Here is an 18508-nt window from a genome sequence, read left to right on the forward strand (position 1 = left end):
TATTTTAGTTTTTATATTTTATAAGTAGTGTCTTGACTTGTGGCATTTATTTGTTTGTTGTGATAAAGCATGTTTATTAGAGTTCATATTATTCTGCAAAGAAGTATTTATAACAGAGTCTACATCTTTGGAGGATGTGAGCAGAGTCCTAGCACCTGACCCACAATAAGATAACTCACTACACCATCTTGTGGAGAAATAAGAAAGACTTGGTTTTTAAGGTAATTGAAGGTAATTTATTTATTAATGACATTAATAAATAAACTTCTGAACTATAATTAATATTATATAATGTATATATTTAGTATTTTTTGCATTTCTTTGTATAGCCTTCCCATACAGAGTTCCATAGAGTTCCTGGACTAAATCGCTGTTCCAGTTCACTTCAAATATTTTTCCATCTGATTTTATTCAGTAGGGTTAATTAAGTGTAGTGACCAAAGAACAAAACTGGAGCTATGATTGCACTGGTGTTAATTACAATCATACAGGTCTCACAAACAGAATATTGTCTATAGAGAAAAAGAGCTGCAGAGGAACAGAAACTTTTCCTCCAACAATTTTCTTCATCTATTGATCAAGAGGAGAATAAACTGTGCACCTGAGCCTTTCCTCATTAATGTTCAAGAACACGTCTGTTATAAACAATCAGCTAAAAGAACATTCTCACTCTAACTACATTTCACTGGCAATCAGAAACTGATATGTATTTATTTTATAGTTATGTTTGGTTACTTAAAGATGATTGTGATTACATTAAACAGTGTATTCTGGGTGGATGAATTGTTGTCAACAGCCTTTAATATAAATACACCAATTTATTTGAATTTATTGACAACAATTTATTATTAAGCAACTTTTTAAAATACTTGTTCTTTTGGTTTGTAACTTGCAAACTAAAGGACTTAGCAATATCAGCAATAGTGAAGAAAACCAAGTGGGCATAATAACATTGTTATCCTGAGTGTTTAGTTAGTTTGTGTTTATTTTTTGAAATAAACATCATATTTATTCATATTCATGACAACTCTGCTTTACCTCACACAGCAACTCTTTCTCATCTACTAGACAATTAGCAAATCTTAGTTTGCTAAAACTACAGTAAAACCAAGCCCCAGATCCATAAGCTGCAGCTGCAACCTAATGAATGGTCATTCAATCAGAGTTTATTTTTAGTACCTACTTTATCCTGGTCACAGTTCCACAACTGTCTATATACATTATATATACACACCTTCATTCATTCATTCATGCTTTGTCCTGGGCAGGTGAATCTGGAGCTTTTCCCAGCAACACTAGGGATGATGCAGGAATACACCCTGGATGATACAGCAGTCTAATGCAGGACAAAATGCACAGACACATTCACACACTCATTCAGACTTAGGGGAAATTTAGTGTCAGCAGTCCACCTTAAGTTGGAACGTTTAAATCACAGTACAAATAAGAAAACAGAGGACAAGCTCAAAAGGCTAGAGTCATCATCCCTCCATCAAATAATTATGTTTAAGATTATAGACATTACCCTTATGTGCAATCAAATCTTGTCACTAATTTTTTTTATATTATTATATTTATCTGTATGATCAAACTCACATCTGTTCAAATGAACATGCAGAATAAACATTTAATAAATGAATGTAGATGTAGATTTATGAATTAAAGTATAGTTGTGTTAATCCCTCATGTTTCTTTTCAGGCTATTAGCTCCAGCTGCAAATGTTTTCACAAATGTTGTTTGTGTCTGTGGTTAACTGATAAGTTGGTAAAGTGAGTCTCTTTCATCTTCTGTGGTTTTAGAAACTTAATATACCATGTTGATGTTTTTGTAAAGCCTTTCAGTGACTCTGTATCACTGTGTTCCAACTCTAAGAGCACAAAGATAGAGTGCAGAATCTGAGAGCTTTAGACCTCTGATAGTAAGTTCAGTAGAGTCTCTGCTTGTTTTCGACTCTAGTCGACGATCATCAGGAGTGCTCCCAGTACCTGCATTTGACCTTGCACCTTTATACAGTAAAAACTGTGGTGCGCTGTTAGGATATTGTTTGTACCAGTAAAGCAAAATATATTCACTGCTTGCCTCATATGAACATTTCAGAGTAACAGTCTCTGCTTCTTTCCTGACAATGTTTGCATCTGTTGGCTGAATTTTATCTGCAAAGCTACCTGGTGTGACAAAAATATAAAGAAACATGTCAGTGAAGTATTTTTTGTAATTCCAATATTGACTTAAGGAATCAAGAAATTACTAGATTAATACAAACATGCTTATTAATTAATGCAATTATTTAACTGATTAAATATCATTGTAATAATTAATAACTGATTGAAAATTACCTGTAACTAGAGTGAGAATCAGTGGTATGTATCTCACTATGTACAGTAAGTTGTATAGTTGATCCATTTCTGAACACAGCTCTGTGAGGATTCTGTATAATAGTGCTGTATGTGCTGAACTTTACACGTCTCTAGAAGGCCACACCCAGGAAGTGATGCAGTTGTAGTATAACTTTTTACAGATTATTACTTAACAATATCAGTGACAGTGAACTGAGTAACCAGTACAACACAGAACAAAAACACTGTTACTTCACAAACCATTGCATCAGACATGCTATTTTATCACTGTAAAATATTTATTCCTAAATAAAAGGATATAAAGGTTTGACAGCGGCACACGCAGCACCGCACGCGAGTGGTCTCCTTGTTTGTAGCAGTATCCATTGTTCAACTTAAACTGAATTGACTTTATTTTACTGTGAATACTGTGCACAAGAGCAGAAAACAAATGATGCACTAATAAATAAGGCAGTTATAGTCACTGCTAAAAAACCCCAGAATTGTTCTGTAGTGGTTATACCATCTGTAGAGATATTGCTATGTGGAGAGCAGGTTTCCTGTGTCAAGCTTTAACACAAACGAATGAAAGTACACACATTGCAGTGTTAAATTACGCAGATATACTACATAACTAATAAGACTAATTAAATCTAATTAAAAACAATTTCTGAATCTACAAAAATCAATGTTAACTCACCGAGTGAAAGCCACAGACACATGAATATAACAGTGAACATGATGGATGAGCTTATAAATGAAAATAAAATTTCTGCAGTCTGATATATTAACATTATAAACATTCATGAAGCTCCACCCCCCAGCATCACATGACAGTGTCACTAATGTTACTGACAGATTGTTGATTCTTACTGAAGCTTTCTGGCTTTACATTCAGCACCACATGGATAAATTTTCCTGAACACATGGTAAACAAACACAAACTGATAGCATGAAAAATACTTAAATAAAATAAATGAACTAATGAATGTGGAAGTGAGTGTGCATTGTGGGAAGTGGAGTCTGGTACAATGCAGGATGGGAAATGGAAATTTAGGTGTGTGTAGACCTAATGACCTGTTTATTAAATAGGATTACAAACAGTTGAGGAGTATTTTACTGTGGTGAGGAACAAACCAGCCTCTTTTCTTTCTCTAATCTATCAATTTTTATCAATATCATCTGTATTGATGGATTTTTATATCATTATTTTTCATTTAAGCATGAAACTGTGTACAAATAAAGAGTGTAGTATTTATATTATTTCATGACAAACATCCCATTGCAAGTGAACATGTACATTTCATTTTTACAGAAATTGCATGTATAGCCCTACAACAAGTTCAGTTTCCTTTCTGGATTCAAGCAAACTCCTTTCAAGGCTTGATGATGTGTTGAAAATGACACTAATTAGCTTGATTGTACAAGCAGAGATTATTAAAACATTCTGATTGGTTCTAGACTTTTTTATATATAAAAGTATTATCTATGTAAGGCTGAAGAATAGCTGTAGTCTTTATAATTGTGTAAAGTATTCATAATCATAATGTCAGCATCTCTGGGGGATGTAAGCAGAATCCTAGTACTTGTCTAACAATAAGATAACAGCCTCCACCATCTTGTGGTGAAAGGAAAGAGACTTTAACACACCAAGGTCTTTTCTGTTTGAACTTAGTTATTTATTTATTTTTTTACTCAATCATAAAACTAAATCCCAATTTGCACATAAAAAAGCCTGCTGGGAAAAAGAAGCCATGGTTTTGTTTGATTGTTTGTTTTTTTCACAAATTATGACAATAATAATTTTCAGAACATTACTTTATTCAACTCCTGAACTTGTACAGAGCCTCAGCTGCTTCACTGAAGTTCAGAAATGGTCCCATTTGGACCCTCTGAGTACCTTTCTGTTTAACTTTCTGTCTAATGTAACTTCTGGTTTCCTGGCCAAAATAGAATAGTTATAGAAGAATAGAAGAAGAATGAATGAATGAATGAATGAATGAATGAGCTGTCTACTAATAATCAAATATTATAATAATATAAACTCTTTATAATATAAATCTTGAGAAAGAAAGAGAGACTTCCCCAAAAGGACATGTAGCAAAACTGTGTGAAAGTTTTTGTACAGTGCAGCTGGATTTCCTGTCACTGTGGGCCTCAGAGCACAGTAGTATAGAGCAGAGTCTGATACAGCAGCAGAGGAGATGTTCAGATACACTTGTTTATCATCAACTTTAACAGACATTCTTGGGGGAGGATCAGAATTATAAGTTCCACTTTGATCAATATAAAGAAGGAACTCAGGTTTAGTTTTTGAATATTGCCTGTACCAGTGGAGGTAGTTGTTTGCTGAACTTGTGCTGGGTTTGTATTTGCAGGACAGAGTAACATCATCACCTTCATCTACAGCTTTATGAGGGAAATCTGGCTCTATTGAATCTGCCATGGAGTCACCTGTCATAGAGAAGAGAACATAAACTTTAAATAATCAACAGGAAATACTTAAGTCAGACCCACACTCTGCATTTTCACACTGCATCACCACACAGACTAATATTTAATATAATATAGTTAATATTTCTGCAATAACAAAAAGTCAATGTTAACTCACCTAGTGAAAGGCACAGATACATGAATATAACAGTGAACATGATGACTGGTCTTAGCTCAGTGAAAATAGTGGAGATCTTTCTGTAATCTAATATGTTAACACCATAAAGCTTCAAAATTGCTCCACCCCACAGCATCACATGACAGTGTCACCAATGTTGTTGTCAGATTGTTGATTCTTACTGAAACATCCTGGCTTTACATTCAGCCTCATATGGGAAACCTGTCCAGAGGACATTTAAGTAAACACATACTGAAAGCAGGAAATTAATGTATTTATGTAAAAATGATCAATTAAATCTAGTAAAAATCTAATCTAATAATTACATTGTCAGTATTTTAATTATATATGTTAGTGATGTCTCTAAATTAGAGAATTATTTTATAAACACCAGCAGGCAGATTAATGTTAGAAACACTAAGTGGAAGAGAATCAGGTTTAATTGAGAATAAGGAATATTTTTTTTACTTGATAATTAAGGTTTAAACTCACAATAGCATCAGAAGAAGAGAAAGAAGAGTAAAGGCAGATTTACAGATAAGTTTCCAGTTTTCAGTGTTTCTGACACAGAAGGTGCTTTTGCTTGTCAGAGAAATGACATTAGATGATTATTTATTCTTATGACAGTTTAGTGTTAAGTGGACAGTTGTGTTGTTTAATCAGAATGGTATCTCTGAAATTAGCTTAGGCACTAAGAGTAACCAGGGCAGGGGTTAGGATATTATATCAGCAGTATGTATGATAGAAGAACAAGTATACTCTATGTCACAAAGGTTTCACTGTGAAAAGTAACTTCCATCATCTCAGAGAATGTGAGCAGGTTGTGTGGTAGTGTCTCTAGAACTTAACCCACAATAAGATAAGTGACTGCACCATCTTGTGTTCACTGAAGAGAAAAACCTTAACTTGGACAAAATAAAAACCTGCAAACAGTTCATACAGCCATACATATATATTCATACTGTGGATTAGTAATTATATATTAGAACTTACATTTAAATTGTATTTACAACACCAGGTTATGTTATTTAATGTAAAGCACAAAAAGAAATAATAATAGAAAACTAAAAGGAAACAGATGTTGAAAAGAGTTGTATATCTCAACAACTAAACTGAACTGGCCATTGAGAAATACTTTATGTTCACATGACATACTTCCTTTCCTATCAGGGGATTAAACACACACACACACACACACACACGCACACACACACAAACAATTCCCTTTAGATAAATTTACTCAGATGCTTGATCATGAATCACAACATAATGATTATTTCTCACACTGAACACTGCAAAAGAGCAGAAGACAACAATGCACTAATGAATAAGACGGTTCTAGTTACTTGTTTGAAAATACAAGGAATTGGTTTGCTGATAATAAGATAATCCTTAGTTTTGAAGATGATCTCCTTCTGTTGAGGTTGAACTTGTTGAACATTGGGCTATAACTGATTTGTTTGACTATTATATATGTGAAGTTACGACACTTAGACAATAAAATGCCCTTCATCTGCAGTGTAATTACTCCAGACAGAACAGAGAGGATCATGAGTCCACTGGCATTGTGGAATTCTGCTATGAGGATTGACCTGAGCCTTGTCTTTAGTGCACTTGTTATCAGTCAATATGGAATTGTACCATGAGGGTAGAAATCTTTCTTTATTACAAAAATTACACCATACTGCAAGAAAATACTTTAAGCAGAAGGATTTTAACAGGAGTTTAGGTTAGTGTCAGTTTGTATGCACTTTTGCATCACTTCCAAAAAAACATGACAGTAGGAAGATTTGCTAGGAGAAATTGCACTTTAGTGTGAATGAGTGTGTGAAAGGGTTTGTGGAGTGCAAAGGACTGACATCCCATTCAGGGTGTTTTCCCACCTCATGTCTGGGACAGACTCTGTATCTACTATGACCCTGACCAATAGAGAAAAAGATAGAATCCCCCAAAAGGGCATGTAACTTTCTCTAAACCATTGGAAGAGCTGCTTTTAATATAACAAAACTGTGTGAAAGTTTTTGTACAGTGCAGCTGGATTTCCTGTCACTGTGGGCCTCAGAGCACAGTAGTATAGAGCAGAGTCTGATACAGCAGCAGAGGAGATGATCAGATCCACTTTCTTATTCGTTTTATCTTGCTCTTTTTTAAGTTGTATGGACAATCGTGGATGAGGTGGTTGAGCCTCAGTGACAGTTTCACTGGCTTCAAGAATCAGCAGCAGAAACTCGGGTCTTGATCCAGGTTTTTGTCGATACCAGTGGAGACTGTAAACTGATCCAGTATATGTGCAGGACAGTGAGATGTTGCTGCCTTCCATTGAAAATACATTGGTGTGATCTGGTTTAATGTTATTGTCAGCAGCCTCTGCTATAAAAACATTACAACAATATTGTGATATTTTAATCATAAATGACACATTTCACATGGAAAATTGTGTCTTCTTAATTAGAAAAAATAATATTTTGTGTGCAGTGTATATGACTTACCAACATCAGCAAGAGTGAAAAACACCACGAAGAGGAACAACATTGTTTTCCTGAGTGTTTAGTTCAAACCTCTAGCTTTAGAAATGAATGTCAGTGTTACTATTTGATGTACATCTCCACCTCTAGCTCCACCTACTTGTATTTATGTATATTCATGATAACTGTTGTATACTGTAAACTGTTTATATAAATCTGTAGAAATGTTTTTGCATCAAGGGTGTAACTTTGGTTTGAGAAGTGTGTGTGTGTGTGTGTGTTGTCTTACAAAATGGGGAAAAATGTTTTTGATTTGAATCCTATTTCCTGCATTTACATACATTTAGAGACTATGGTGATACAAAATCCAGGAAATAATGAAGTTATTAAATAAATTCGGCCAAAAACAATAGTAGGCGTACTGTGTATATAAAAGGGCTTTTATCTGATCTTATAACTGCTGGTTGTCATGTAAAGAGTTGGGTATTTTCATTATCCCATGACAAACACCCCCATAACAAGAGAACATGTACAAAGTTGCTTTTATTTATTGTAGCTGTAATGTGCTTGTCTCTGCTGGAGTAAAAATATATTAGGTCACACTTATTTAAAGAAATACTGAAGCCAAAACTGGAAGGAGTGGAGTTTACTGAAACTGAAGCCAAAGCTTTCTTTAGTTGCTTAAGACTGCAATAAAATTGTAAATCATATACAATCTATTTTTATGCAATGCATGATATCTGAAAGTACTATGTGTGTATGATTGAAGAAAGGGTATAGCCTATATCATTGTGTTATTCATAATCAAATAAATCTACATCTCTGGGGTATGTGAGTAGGAACTAGTACTAGTATTGTACTTAGCCCATGATAAACTAACTGACTTTGCCTTCTTGTGAAGAAAGGAGCCACTAGCACAAGTTAGTTTCCTGAGTCCTGTGTGTGTTTTCTCCAGGTTATCCAGTTTCCTATCACCTTCTTAAAACACGACAGTAAGTGGATTGGAGACACAAACAGAATATCATCTAGACAAAAAAATTGTTAAGGAACAGAAACTTTCTCCTACAATTTTCTCAGTTAAAAGAACATTCTCACTATAACCACATTTCACTGACAACCAGAAACTCATAAACAATTCATTTTGTATTCATCTAATAGTTATGTTTTGCTACTTAAAGATGTCCTGTGTGACTTCATTAAACAGTTTATTCTGAGTGGCTAAATGAGCAGAATGTTCCACCAATCAGGCATAACATTATGACCACCTGCCTAATATCATGTTGGTCCCCCTTTTCCTGCTAAAACGGCCCTGACCCGTCATTCACTGTGTATTCTGACACCTTTCTATCAGAACTCACATTAACTTCTTCAGCAATTTGAGCAACTGTAGCTTGTTTATCAGATTGGACCACATGGGCCAGCCTTCGCTCCAACCACTGTTCCTTCCCTGGACCACTTTTGATAGATAATGACCACTGCAGACCGGGAACACCCCACAAGAGCTGCAGTTTTGGAGATGCTCTGATCCAGTCATCTAGCCATCACAATTTGGCCCTTCTCAAACTCACTCAAATCCTTACACATGTCCATTTTTCCTGCTTCTAACACATCAACTTTAAGGACAAAATGTTCACTTGCTGACTAATATATCCCACCCACTAACAGGTGCCATGATGAGGAGATCATCAGTGTTATGTCACTGGTCATAATGTTATGCCTGGTCGGTGTATACACTCAATAAATGTAGAGCTGTGAGGCTATTTTGTTTAACATCAGTTCATTAGAACAGTATGTAGTTTTTGTTGGTCATGTACTATACAAAATGCACAGGACTAACACATTAATGAGTAAGAAAATGGAAAGGAGAATCTTTTTCTCTGTTAGCTTTGCTATCACTCTGTCCCTCTTCTCTCTCAGCTCTTTTTCCTGCTTTCACCAAAAGAGCCTGAGCTGCATCTACCAACATAATATAAAGAAAGCATTTCCACAGAATGAATGAATCATGTGTAGTACATTGTCTACAGTCTAGTTGGGTTTCCTGTCACTGTGTGCACCAGAGTAGTACAGTTTAGAGTCTGTCACTGCTGCAGAGGAGATGAACAGATCCATTTTGTCAAACTTAATGAACAATCATGGATGATGTTGTATGGCTGGTGTTACATGTTCACTAGCTTCATTAATTAGCATCAGAGGCTTTGGTCATAATGCAGGTTTTTGTTAATAGGTTTGCTAGGATTTACTAGGTTTTTGTTTGCTATGAGACACATTGCATGATCACACCAACTATACCTTATAAATAATATAAACAGCTGCTTACTGTCCTAATAAATGATCATTAACTCAGAAATTGGAATAGAAAAGCTGTACTTGTATTCAGGCTGTATAGGTAACAAGAGGTTTTGTGTTTTTGTTAGCTGATAATTCTGAACTACTGTATGAGTGCAGCATTTGACTCTGCAAGCTACTGTTATAAACAGACATAGCTAATGTTAGCTTGCAAGCTATATTCTCACAGTTATATCAGAGAACAAACAATTCCTCAAATAAATGAATACATAACGTTTACCATTACAAATGAGATATTAAATAACAGTTGCAATATATGCCTTGAGGAATACAAGCTAGCTAGCAAAAATAACTGGAAAATGCTAACTGGAAGTCTTACAAAAAAAAGCACAATTTTTTGAAAAAGGCATCAAAGTTTTAAGAACATTTGAAAACAAGAATATAAGATAATGTTACATTTACGAAATTTCTAAGTTTTAAAGTTTTGGTAGACCAACATTAACCTGCTCTGGCTAGTCAGCATTATCATCTCAGCTAGTATAATTGTCTCCTCATGGTAACTAGCTAACATTAGCTAAACAATGGTTTCAGTTATACTTAGCATGAAAAGCTAACAGGACATTACTCTTGAAAACTGCTATAGCATAAGAAAATATGATATGCTATTATTCATAATGTTAGCAGAAGCAACTGAATAAACATCATCTAATTAACATGGTGAGCTAACATTAGAGATAATCTTAAAGGTTAAGTTTAGCCTTCTTTCCATTTTAATTAACTTTAGAAGAGTCCCCCATTATAGACTGTAATAATGTCATAGAAAATTACAGTGGAAATGTGTTCCTGTAGTCAAACTGGTAGATGAAGGTGCTAGCAATGCCAGTAGTCATGGGTGTGAAAGTTCAGATTGAGCCAGCCTCTGAACTTTCAAACCCATGACCACCTAATGAAATGGACCTAATGAAAATTCACTTGTTTATGATTATTGATCACTTCATTTATTAAATATGTTCATGATTTCTTAACTATAAACAGCCTGACAGTAGTTACAGGGTCATTTACATGTTTCAGTGTCTGAAAATCCAGCCTTGTCCAGTCCAGTGGAGTGTACCTCTGAGCAGGGAAATGTTCACATCCAGTGAGTATTCATCACATTAAACCAGCTACCTTTTCATTTATCAATCAAACATTAAATCTAAGTACATTCTTTGTGTGTTTTTGAGACTCTCTACATGCAAAACCTAAGAAAGCTAGAGGTCTAAAATCCAGTGACAGATCCAGGCTCAGTGTCAGGTCAGGGTATAGTGATGGTTCCAGACACAGTGACATGGTCAGGGCACACAGTCGGGCACAGTGTTAGGTCATGATAATATGACACTTTATTAATCTCCTAAAGGGAACTTGTTACAGCAGCAGCATGTAAAATAGACAAAATAGACATGTGACATAATAGTGCCATAATAAAGATGAACAGAATATGACAATTAGACTAATAGTAGACATAATATAGTAGTAAACATGCAGCAAACAAACAAATATACACTTAACATGAGGTATTTAAGACTATAGTTTGAAGCAAAGGAAAATGTACATTTTTTAATTGCCCATACTATGCCCCAGTAACATCTGATAAAACAATTCTGTTATTGTCATTAAAATAGCATGATGTTTGTGAATATACTATGATTCTTGTGTAGGTGTTATTTTAATCTCTTTTCATTTTTTCCCCACCAGCTGCATGTGTTACCACAAATGTTGTTTGTCTGTGGTTAACTGATATGTTGGTAAAGGGGCTTCTGTGGCTTTATAAATTTAGATATTCCATTGTTATGTTTTTGTAAAGCCTTTCAGTGACTCTGTATCACTGTGCTGCTACTTGAAGAGCACAAAGATAGAGTGCAGAATCTGAGAGCTTTAGACCTCTGATAGTAAGTTCAGTAGAGTCTCTGCTGGTTTTCGACTCTAATCGACGATCATCAGGAGTGCTCTGGCCAGTACTTGACCTTGCGCCTTTATACAGTAAAAACTGTGGTGCGCTGTTAGGATATTGTTTGTACCAGTAAAGCAAAATGTAATCATTGCTTGTCTCATATGAACATTTCAGAGTAACAGTCTCTGTTTCTTTCCTGACAATGTTGGCATCTTCATCCTTTGGTCCAATTTTATCTGCAAAACTGCCTGGTGTAAGAAGAACATAAAAAATATATCAGTGAAGTATTTTATGCAAATCATATAATAAAAAATTTAAAAAATGACTAGATTAATACAAATATGGTAATTAATCAATATAATTTATTAACTGATTAAATATCATTGTAATAATTATTATAACAGATGAAAAAAATGACCTGTAACTAGAGTGAGAATCAGTGGTATGTATCTCACTATGTACAGTAAGTTGTATAGTTGATCCATTTCTGAACACAGCTCTGTGAGGATTCTGTATAATAGTGCTGTATGTGCTGAACTTTACACGTCTCTAGAAGGCCACACCCAGGAAGTGATGCTGTTGGAGCATAATTTTACACAGATCATCACTTCACAGTATCAGTGACAGTGAACTGAGTCACTAATACAACACAGAACTATTCCACTGTTGCTGATCAACCCACTGCATCTGACTTCACCTCTTAAACACATCTTTTGGAGTTAGAGGTCAGGGCTGTGTCTCTAGAATCTAACAAAAAATGACACAATATCTGACAATACTATAACCTTTGATACTAACTTTTAAAACTAAGTACATTTCCAAGTTTTTTCTACTTTATTACGAGTAGAAATTGGAATAGAAAAGCTATACTTGTATTCAGGCTGTATAGGTAACAAGAGGTTTTGTGTTTTTGTTAGCTGATAATTCTGAACTACTGTATGAGTGCAGCATTTGACTCTGCAAGCTACTGTTATAAACAGACATAGCTAATGTTAGCTTGCTAGCTAGCTATCCTCAGTGATATCAGAGCACAAACAACTCCTTTTGTTGTTTATACTTTTATATATTTTTTTGTATATTTTTGAAAAATGTGTAATGAATTACTGTAAATATTTACTATGATAATGCATTTAAAAAACTAACAACAGTCAATTTAAGCAATTATTTAATGTACATTTGATGTACAATAATATCCTGTTCATGAGTTTATTCTGCTGTGTGAGTTTATTTCACTTGAAAATTGTGAGAGTCAAAAACTAGCAGAGTTCCTGATTTGATGGAATGTAAATTATTGAGTTTAAGCAGTTTATCTACCTTCAATATAACAAAACTGTGTCAGTGTTTTTGTACAGTGCAGCTGGATTTCCTGTCACTGTGGGCACCAGAGCACAGTAGTATAGAGCAGAGTCTGATACAGCAGCAGAGGAGATGATCAGATCCACTTGTTTAGTTTTATCATCAACTTCAGCAGACAGACGTGGTGGCATAGGGTCAGTTTTATCTCCATTCGGTAAGATGTAAAAAAGGAACTCAGGTTTAGATTTTGGATGTTGTTTGTACCATTGTAGGCTTTTTACTGTAGCACTGTTTTTGTAGCTGCAGGACAGAGTAACATCATCACCTTCATCTACAACTTTATGAGGGAAACGTGGCTCTATTGGATCTGCCATGGAGTCACCTGTCATAGAGAAGAGAACATAATCATTTTTATTTTTCAGTTATATAACTCATATTATAATTTTTCTTAACATCATAAAGGCTAATTAATCATTAATGTAACACTTCCTTTCTGAGAAGGTCAATGATAACTTACCTAATGAAAGCCACAGACACATGAATATAACAGTGATCATGATGAATGGTGTTAGTAAAATGACAATATTCTGAGGTCTTTCTGTACTTTATTATATTAACATTTCAGAGGTTCATGAAGCTCCACCCCTCAGCATCATATGACAGTGTCACCAGTTTTACTGACAGATTCTTGACTTACTGCATCCTGACATTACATTCAGTCTCACATGTGGAACAAGACATTTATCATTCATCTAATAATTAAGGTTTTACATATTATACCAGGGGTCTCTAACTCCTTTTTGGACTCTTAGTCAAATATTAAGTGGTTTAGACAATCAATAATTCAATTAACCAATTAATTACTTTTTGTGTATTTATGTGACTAACAACATTACACTTAAATGTGTTCATTTATCAGCTTTTATCTGAAAGCTTTATCTTTAATGTAAAAATAAATTAATTAGGCAAAAAATGAAAAAATGTACAAAATCTACAATGTTGAGTTTGTTGAACATTTCCTGATAGAGACATGGTTACAGAGTGACAGCAGCACATGTTTATTAGTGGCTGGGTTTATTGTTTTATTCTGCCTCCTTGTGGAACAATAGAAACTGGCGCTGTTTTCTGAATATTTTCATTCAATTACTTTCAATAGATGATTTTAATGTAGAATAAAGTTACTTTCTAAATTTATTCAGTAGGACAGATTAGCCAGGATACCACTGGATAAATGGATAAATGGTAATTGCTAAATTTTGTATAGCTAATATTCATTTATTACATTCTGGCTATTTAAAATCAACTTCAATTACTTTATAAAACCTTATAAAAATATGCATGTAACATGTACAGTTCTTTTTGTTATTGATCTAGACATCACTCTGCTTCAGTAAAGAAATTAAATTCCCTAATGTCTTGTCTTTTGTTGTGTATGGAACACGGGAGCCTGTGTTAGCTACACACACCATTTTATTCTTTTTTAAAAGTTTTTTTATTTTGTGTATTATATCACTTTATGGATTTGTTATCTTTTCTTTCTCTTTTTTGTGTTATTTTGTTTAGCTTTTTAGGAGGTTTTGTTTTCCTTTTGCTCTCTGGATCTTCATAAAGCTTCTTGAAGCTCCACCCTGCAGTATCACATGACAGGGCTGATTGTTGATTCTTACATTTGAATCCAGGATTTATTGAATTTATTTTTTGAATGAAAATTTTTTTTTGTCAAATTTCTTGCTAATGTTAACATCATAAAGGTTCATGAAGCTCCACCCCACAGCATCACATGACAGTGTCAGCAGTGTGGCTTTACATTCAGGAGTGAGGTGGACTGGAAGACTCTAACAACACAAGGTTAAAGGTAGTTACATATGAAAAATACAGCATTAGTACAACTGCACTAGAGATTTTAAAAACAGTTGTGGAGAGTTGTTTTATGTGGACTGGTATATCTGAAATTATCTACTACTGAGATGAACCATGGCAGGGGTTAAGATAATATGTGTGCAGTATGTATGATAGAAGTAGAGGTAGAGTCTATATCACAGAGGGTTTATTGTGAAAAGTATGTGAAAAGAATGTGCAGGTTTATATGGTGCTCTAGTATTCGGCCCATCATAAGATAACTGAGTTCACCATCTTTGTGTTCATCAAGGAGAAAACCCTTAAGACACAAAGAAATGTTCACAGACAAAAAGAGGCTTGAGTCATCAAAAAGAGTATTTAAACTTTGCACTTCATATATTTATAAAGGATTTTTTCTCTGTAACACTGTAATACATTATGTGTTAGTTTTTGCCTCTTCAAGGCAGTGGTGGTGAACTTGCTGTTGTTCACTGCAACAAACTCAAAAGATTCAGTGCTGCCTTCCATGATATAGTGTTGGTATATTGTATATTGTAAAATTCTGCTGTGATGATTGAACCAAGCTTTTACTTTTTATTTCCAGGTTATCAAGGAATATGGAATAGTATCATCAGTGTATAAAGATGTATACCTGACTATCTGAGTAAAGTGTCTGGAAGAGGCTCGGAGGCAACATCCACAAAGTTGTATATATTTTCTGGTAAGGATCCTCAATGGTGGATAGATAGACCCTAATCATCTTTCTAGTGGTTTTCATTATCTTCCATAGAGTCTTCTGCTCTGACACGGAGTGCAGTTTAATATTAAACAGCTGAATTTTCACATGATGCTATCAATATTTCCCTGAATGTAATGATGAGGATGGGAGAGAGGGGTCTGCTCTCCTATCTCTACATGAAATTGAGACACTTCTGGGATTTTCTGGCTCAGATAAGATCCTATGTGATGCACCATAAAAACTGTCATCACTGTGATGCCAACAGTCATGTATTTTTTAACCTGTGGATTGTTGCTTTTACATGGCTTTAAGCCTCTTCTTCTTCTTTCTGCATGTAGACTCATCAGAGCATCTAAAGAAATCCCCAAGAAGATTGAATACCAAAATAAGGAAAAGCTACTTTTAAAAGTTATATTAATAATCCCTCTCTAAACCAAATATTATACAATTAATGAATGCAAAATATTTAACTAATTTTTACTTTTCAGGCACTGATGAACTGTCAGACAAAGACAGCAGATAGTATTGCTGCCTCACAGTTCCATGGTCCCCAGTTCGAGATTGAGCTCAGGTTTCCCTCATTTCCAGTGTTGCCAAGAAAAGCTATAGATCTCTGAACAGGATAAAGTGGTTAATGAAGCTTAAAAAACAATTAGCTATCTCCTAATAATCCAACATTTGTCAAACTATAACATATTTATGAACCCTTTATAAATTGCAAGAGAGACAGAATTCGCCAAAAATAGCATGTAAATAGCAGCTCAACATCATCAGCAGAACTGCTTTCAATATAATAAAACTGTGTGAAAGTTTTTGTACAGTGCAGCTGGATTTCCTGTCACTGTGGGTGCCAGAGCACAGTAGTATAGAGCAGAGTCTGATACAGCAGCAGAGGAGATGATCAGATCCACTTTCTTATCTTTAAGTGTAGCATTCATTCTTGGGGGACGGTTTTCACTTAGATCTCCAGTTTTGAAAATATAAAGAAGGAACTCAGGTTTAGATTTTGGATATTGCCTGTACCAGTGCAGGTAGAAGTCTGTAGCACTTGTTTCATATTCACAGGACAGAGTAACATCATCACCTTCATCTACAACATTCTGAGTGGAAAGTGGCTTTATTGAATCTGCCATGGAGTCACCTGTCATAGAGAAGAGAACATAAAGTTTAACACAATCAAGCCAGAATTACACACAGAAATCATGCTTTCTATAACACCAGACAATTAATAAACAATACATAGTATCTAAACTAACAAAAGGTGTTAACTCACCTAGTGAAAGCCACAGACACATAGGACTCCAAAAAGACTATCTATAGTGGAGAGATGTACAATAATATCCTGTTCATGATTTTATTCTGCTGTGTGAGTTTATTTCACTTGAAAATTGTGAGAGTCAAAAACTAGCAGAGTTCCTGATTTAAAGGAATGTAAATTATTGAGTTTAAGCAGTTTATCTACCTTCAGTATAACAAAACTGTGTGAAGGTTTTTGTACAGTGCAGCTGGATTTCCTGTCACTGTGGGCTGCAGAGCACAGTAGTATAGAGCAGAGTCTGATACAGCAGCAGAGGAGATGATCAGATCCACTTGTTTAGTTTCATCATCAACTTCAGCAGACATTCTTGGGTCAGTGTTGGAAATTAGATCTCCTTTTTGGTCAACAATAAGAAGGAACTCAGGTGTAGATTTTGAATATTGCCTGTACCAGTGGAGGTAGTTGTTTATTGAACTTGTGCTTGTTTTGTATTTGCAGGACAGAACAACATCATCACCTTCATCTACAGCTTTATGAGGGAAATCTGGCTCTATTGAATTTGCCATGGAGTCACCTGTTATAGAGAAGAGAACATAATGTTTTTAAACTTTAAATAATCAACAGGAAATACTTAAGTCACACTCTGCATTTTCACACTGCATCACCACACAGACTAATATTTAATATAATATAGTTAATATTTCTGCAATAACAAAAAGTCAATGTTAACTCACCTAGTGAAAGCCACAGATACATGAATATAACAGTGAACATGATGACTGGTCTTAGCTCAGTGAAAATAGTGGAGATCTTTCTGTAATCTAATATGTTAACACCATAAAGCTTCAAAATTGCTCCCCCCCACAGCATCACATGACAGTGTCACCAATGTTGTTGTCAGATTGTTGATTCTTACTGAAACATCCTGGCTTTACATTCAGCCTCATATGGGGAACCTGTCCAGAGGATATTTAAGTAAACACATACTGAAAGCAGGAAATAAAGTTTTGTTGTAAATCTGAAAAATAAAACTTTCCTGTACTCATGATAGCATCAGAAGAAAAGAAAGTAGAGTAAATGCAGATTTACAGAAAAGTTTCCAGTTTTCAGTGTTTCTGACACAGCAGGTGCTTTTGCTTGTCAATGAAATGACATTAGATGATTATTTATTCTCATGACAGTTTAGTGTTAAGTGGACAGTTGTGTTGTTTAATCAGAGTGGTATCTCTGAAATTAGCTTAGGCGCTAAGAGTAACCAGGACAGGGGTTAGGATATTATATCAGCAGTATGTATGATAGAAGAACAAGTATACTCTATGTCACAAAGGTTTTACTGTGAAAAGTAGCTTCCATCATCTCAGAGAATGTGAGCAGGTTGTGTGGTAGTGTCTCTAGAACTTAACCCACAATAAGATAAGTGACTGCACCATCTTGTGTTCACTGAAGAGAAAAACCTTAACACCAAAAAAAATTGTTTTTTAACTTACCAAATTTATATATGTGCAGAAATATAACTGAAAAAAATAATTGTTTCTCTTTCTCTCTCTCTCTCTCTCTCTCTCTCTCTTTCACACACACACACACACACACACAGCCATTTGCTCACCCATTCACACGTAGGGGCAATTTAACATTATCAATCAATCTACTTAGACTAGCTTTATTTAGATATTACTTCAAACTTGTTGCAAAATATACACTAATAATATTAAAAATTAGATGATTGTTCAGTAAGTGGCAATATACA

General features: G+C 34.7%; 1 gene segment (V, D, J or C); it reads right to left on the minus strand.

Moving 5' to 3' along the window:
* Positions 1-12885: 12885 nt before the first annotated feature.
* On the minus strand, positions 12886-13482 carry LOC131349995 (T cell receptor alpha variable 12-3-like). The segment is given in 3 exon segments: positions 12886-12897; positions 13018-13307; positions 13443-13482. Coding segments are annotated over 3 exon segments (342 nt in total).
* Positions 13483-18508: the final 5026 nt, after the last annotated feature.

This window comes from Hemibagrus wyckioides, unplaced genomic scaffold, assembly GCF_019097595.1.
Source record: "Hemibagrus wyckioides isolate EC202008001 unplaced genomic scaffold, SWU_Hwy_1.0 Contig2, whole genome shotgun sequence".
Classification (NCBI taxonomy): domain Eukaryota; kingdom Metazoa; phylum Chordata; class Actinopteri; order Siluriformes; family Bagridae; genus Hemibagrus; species Hemibagrus wyckioides.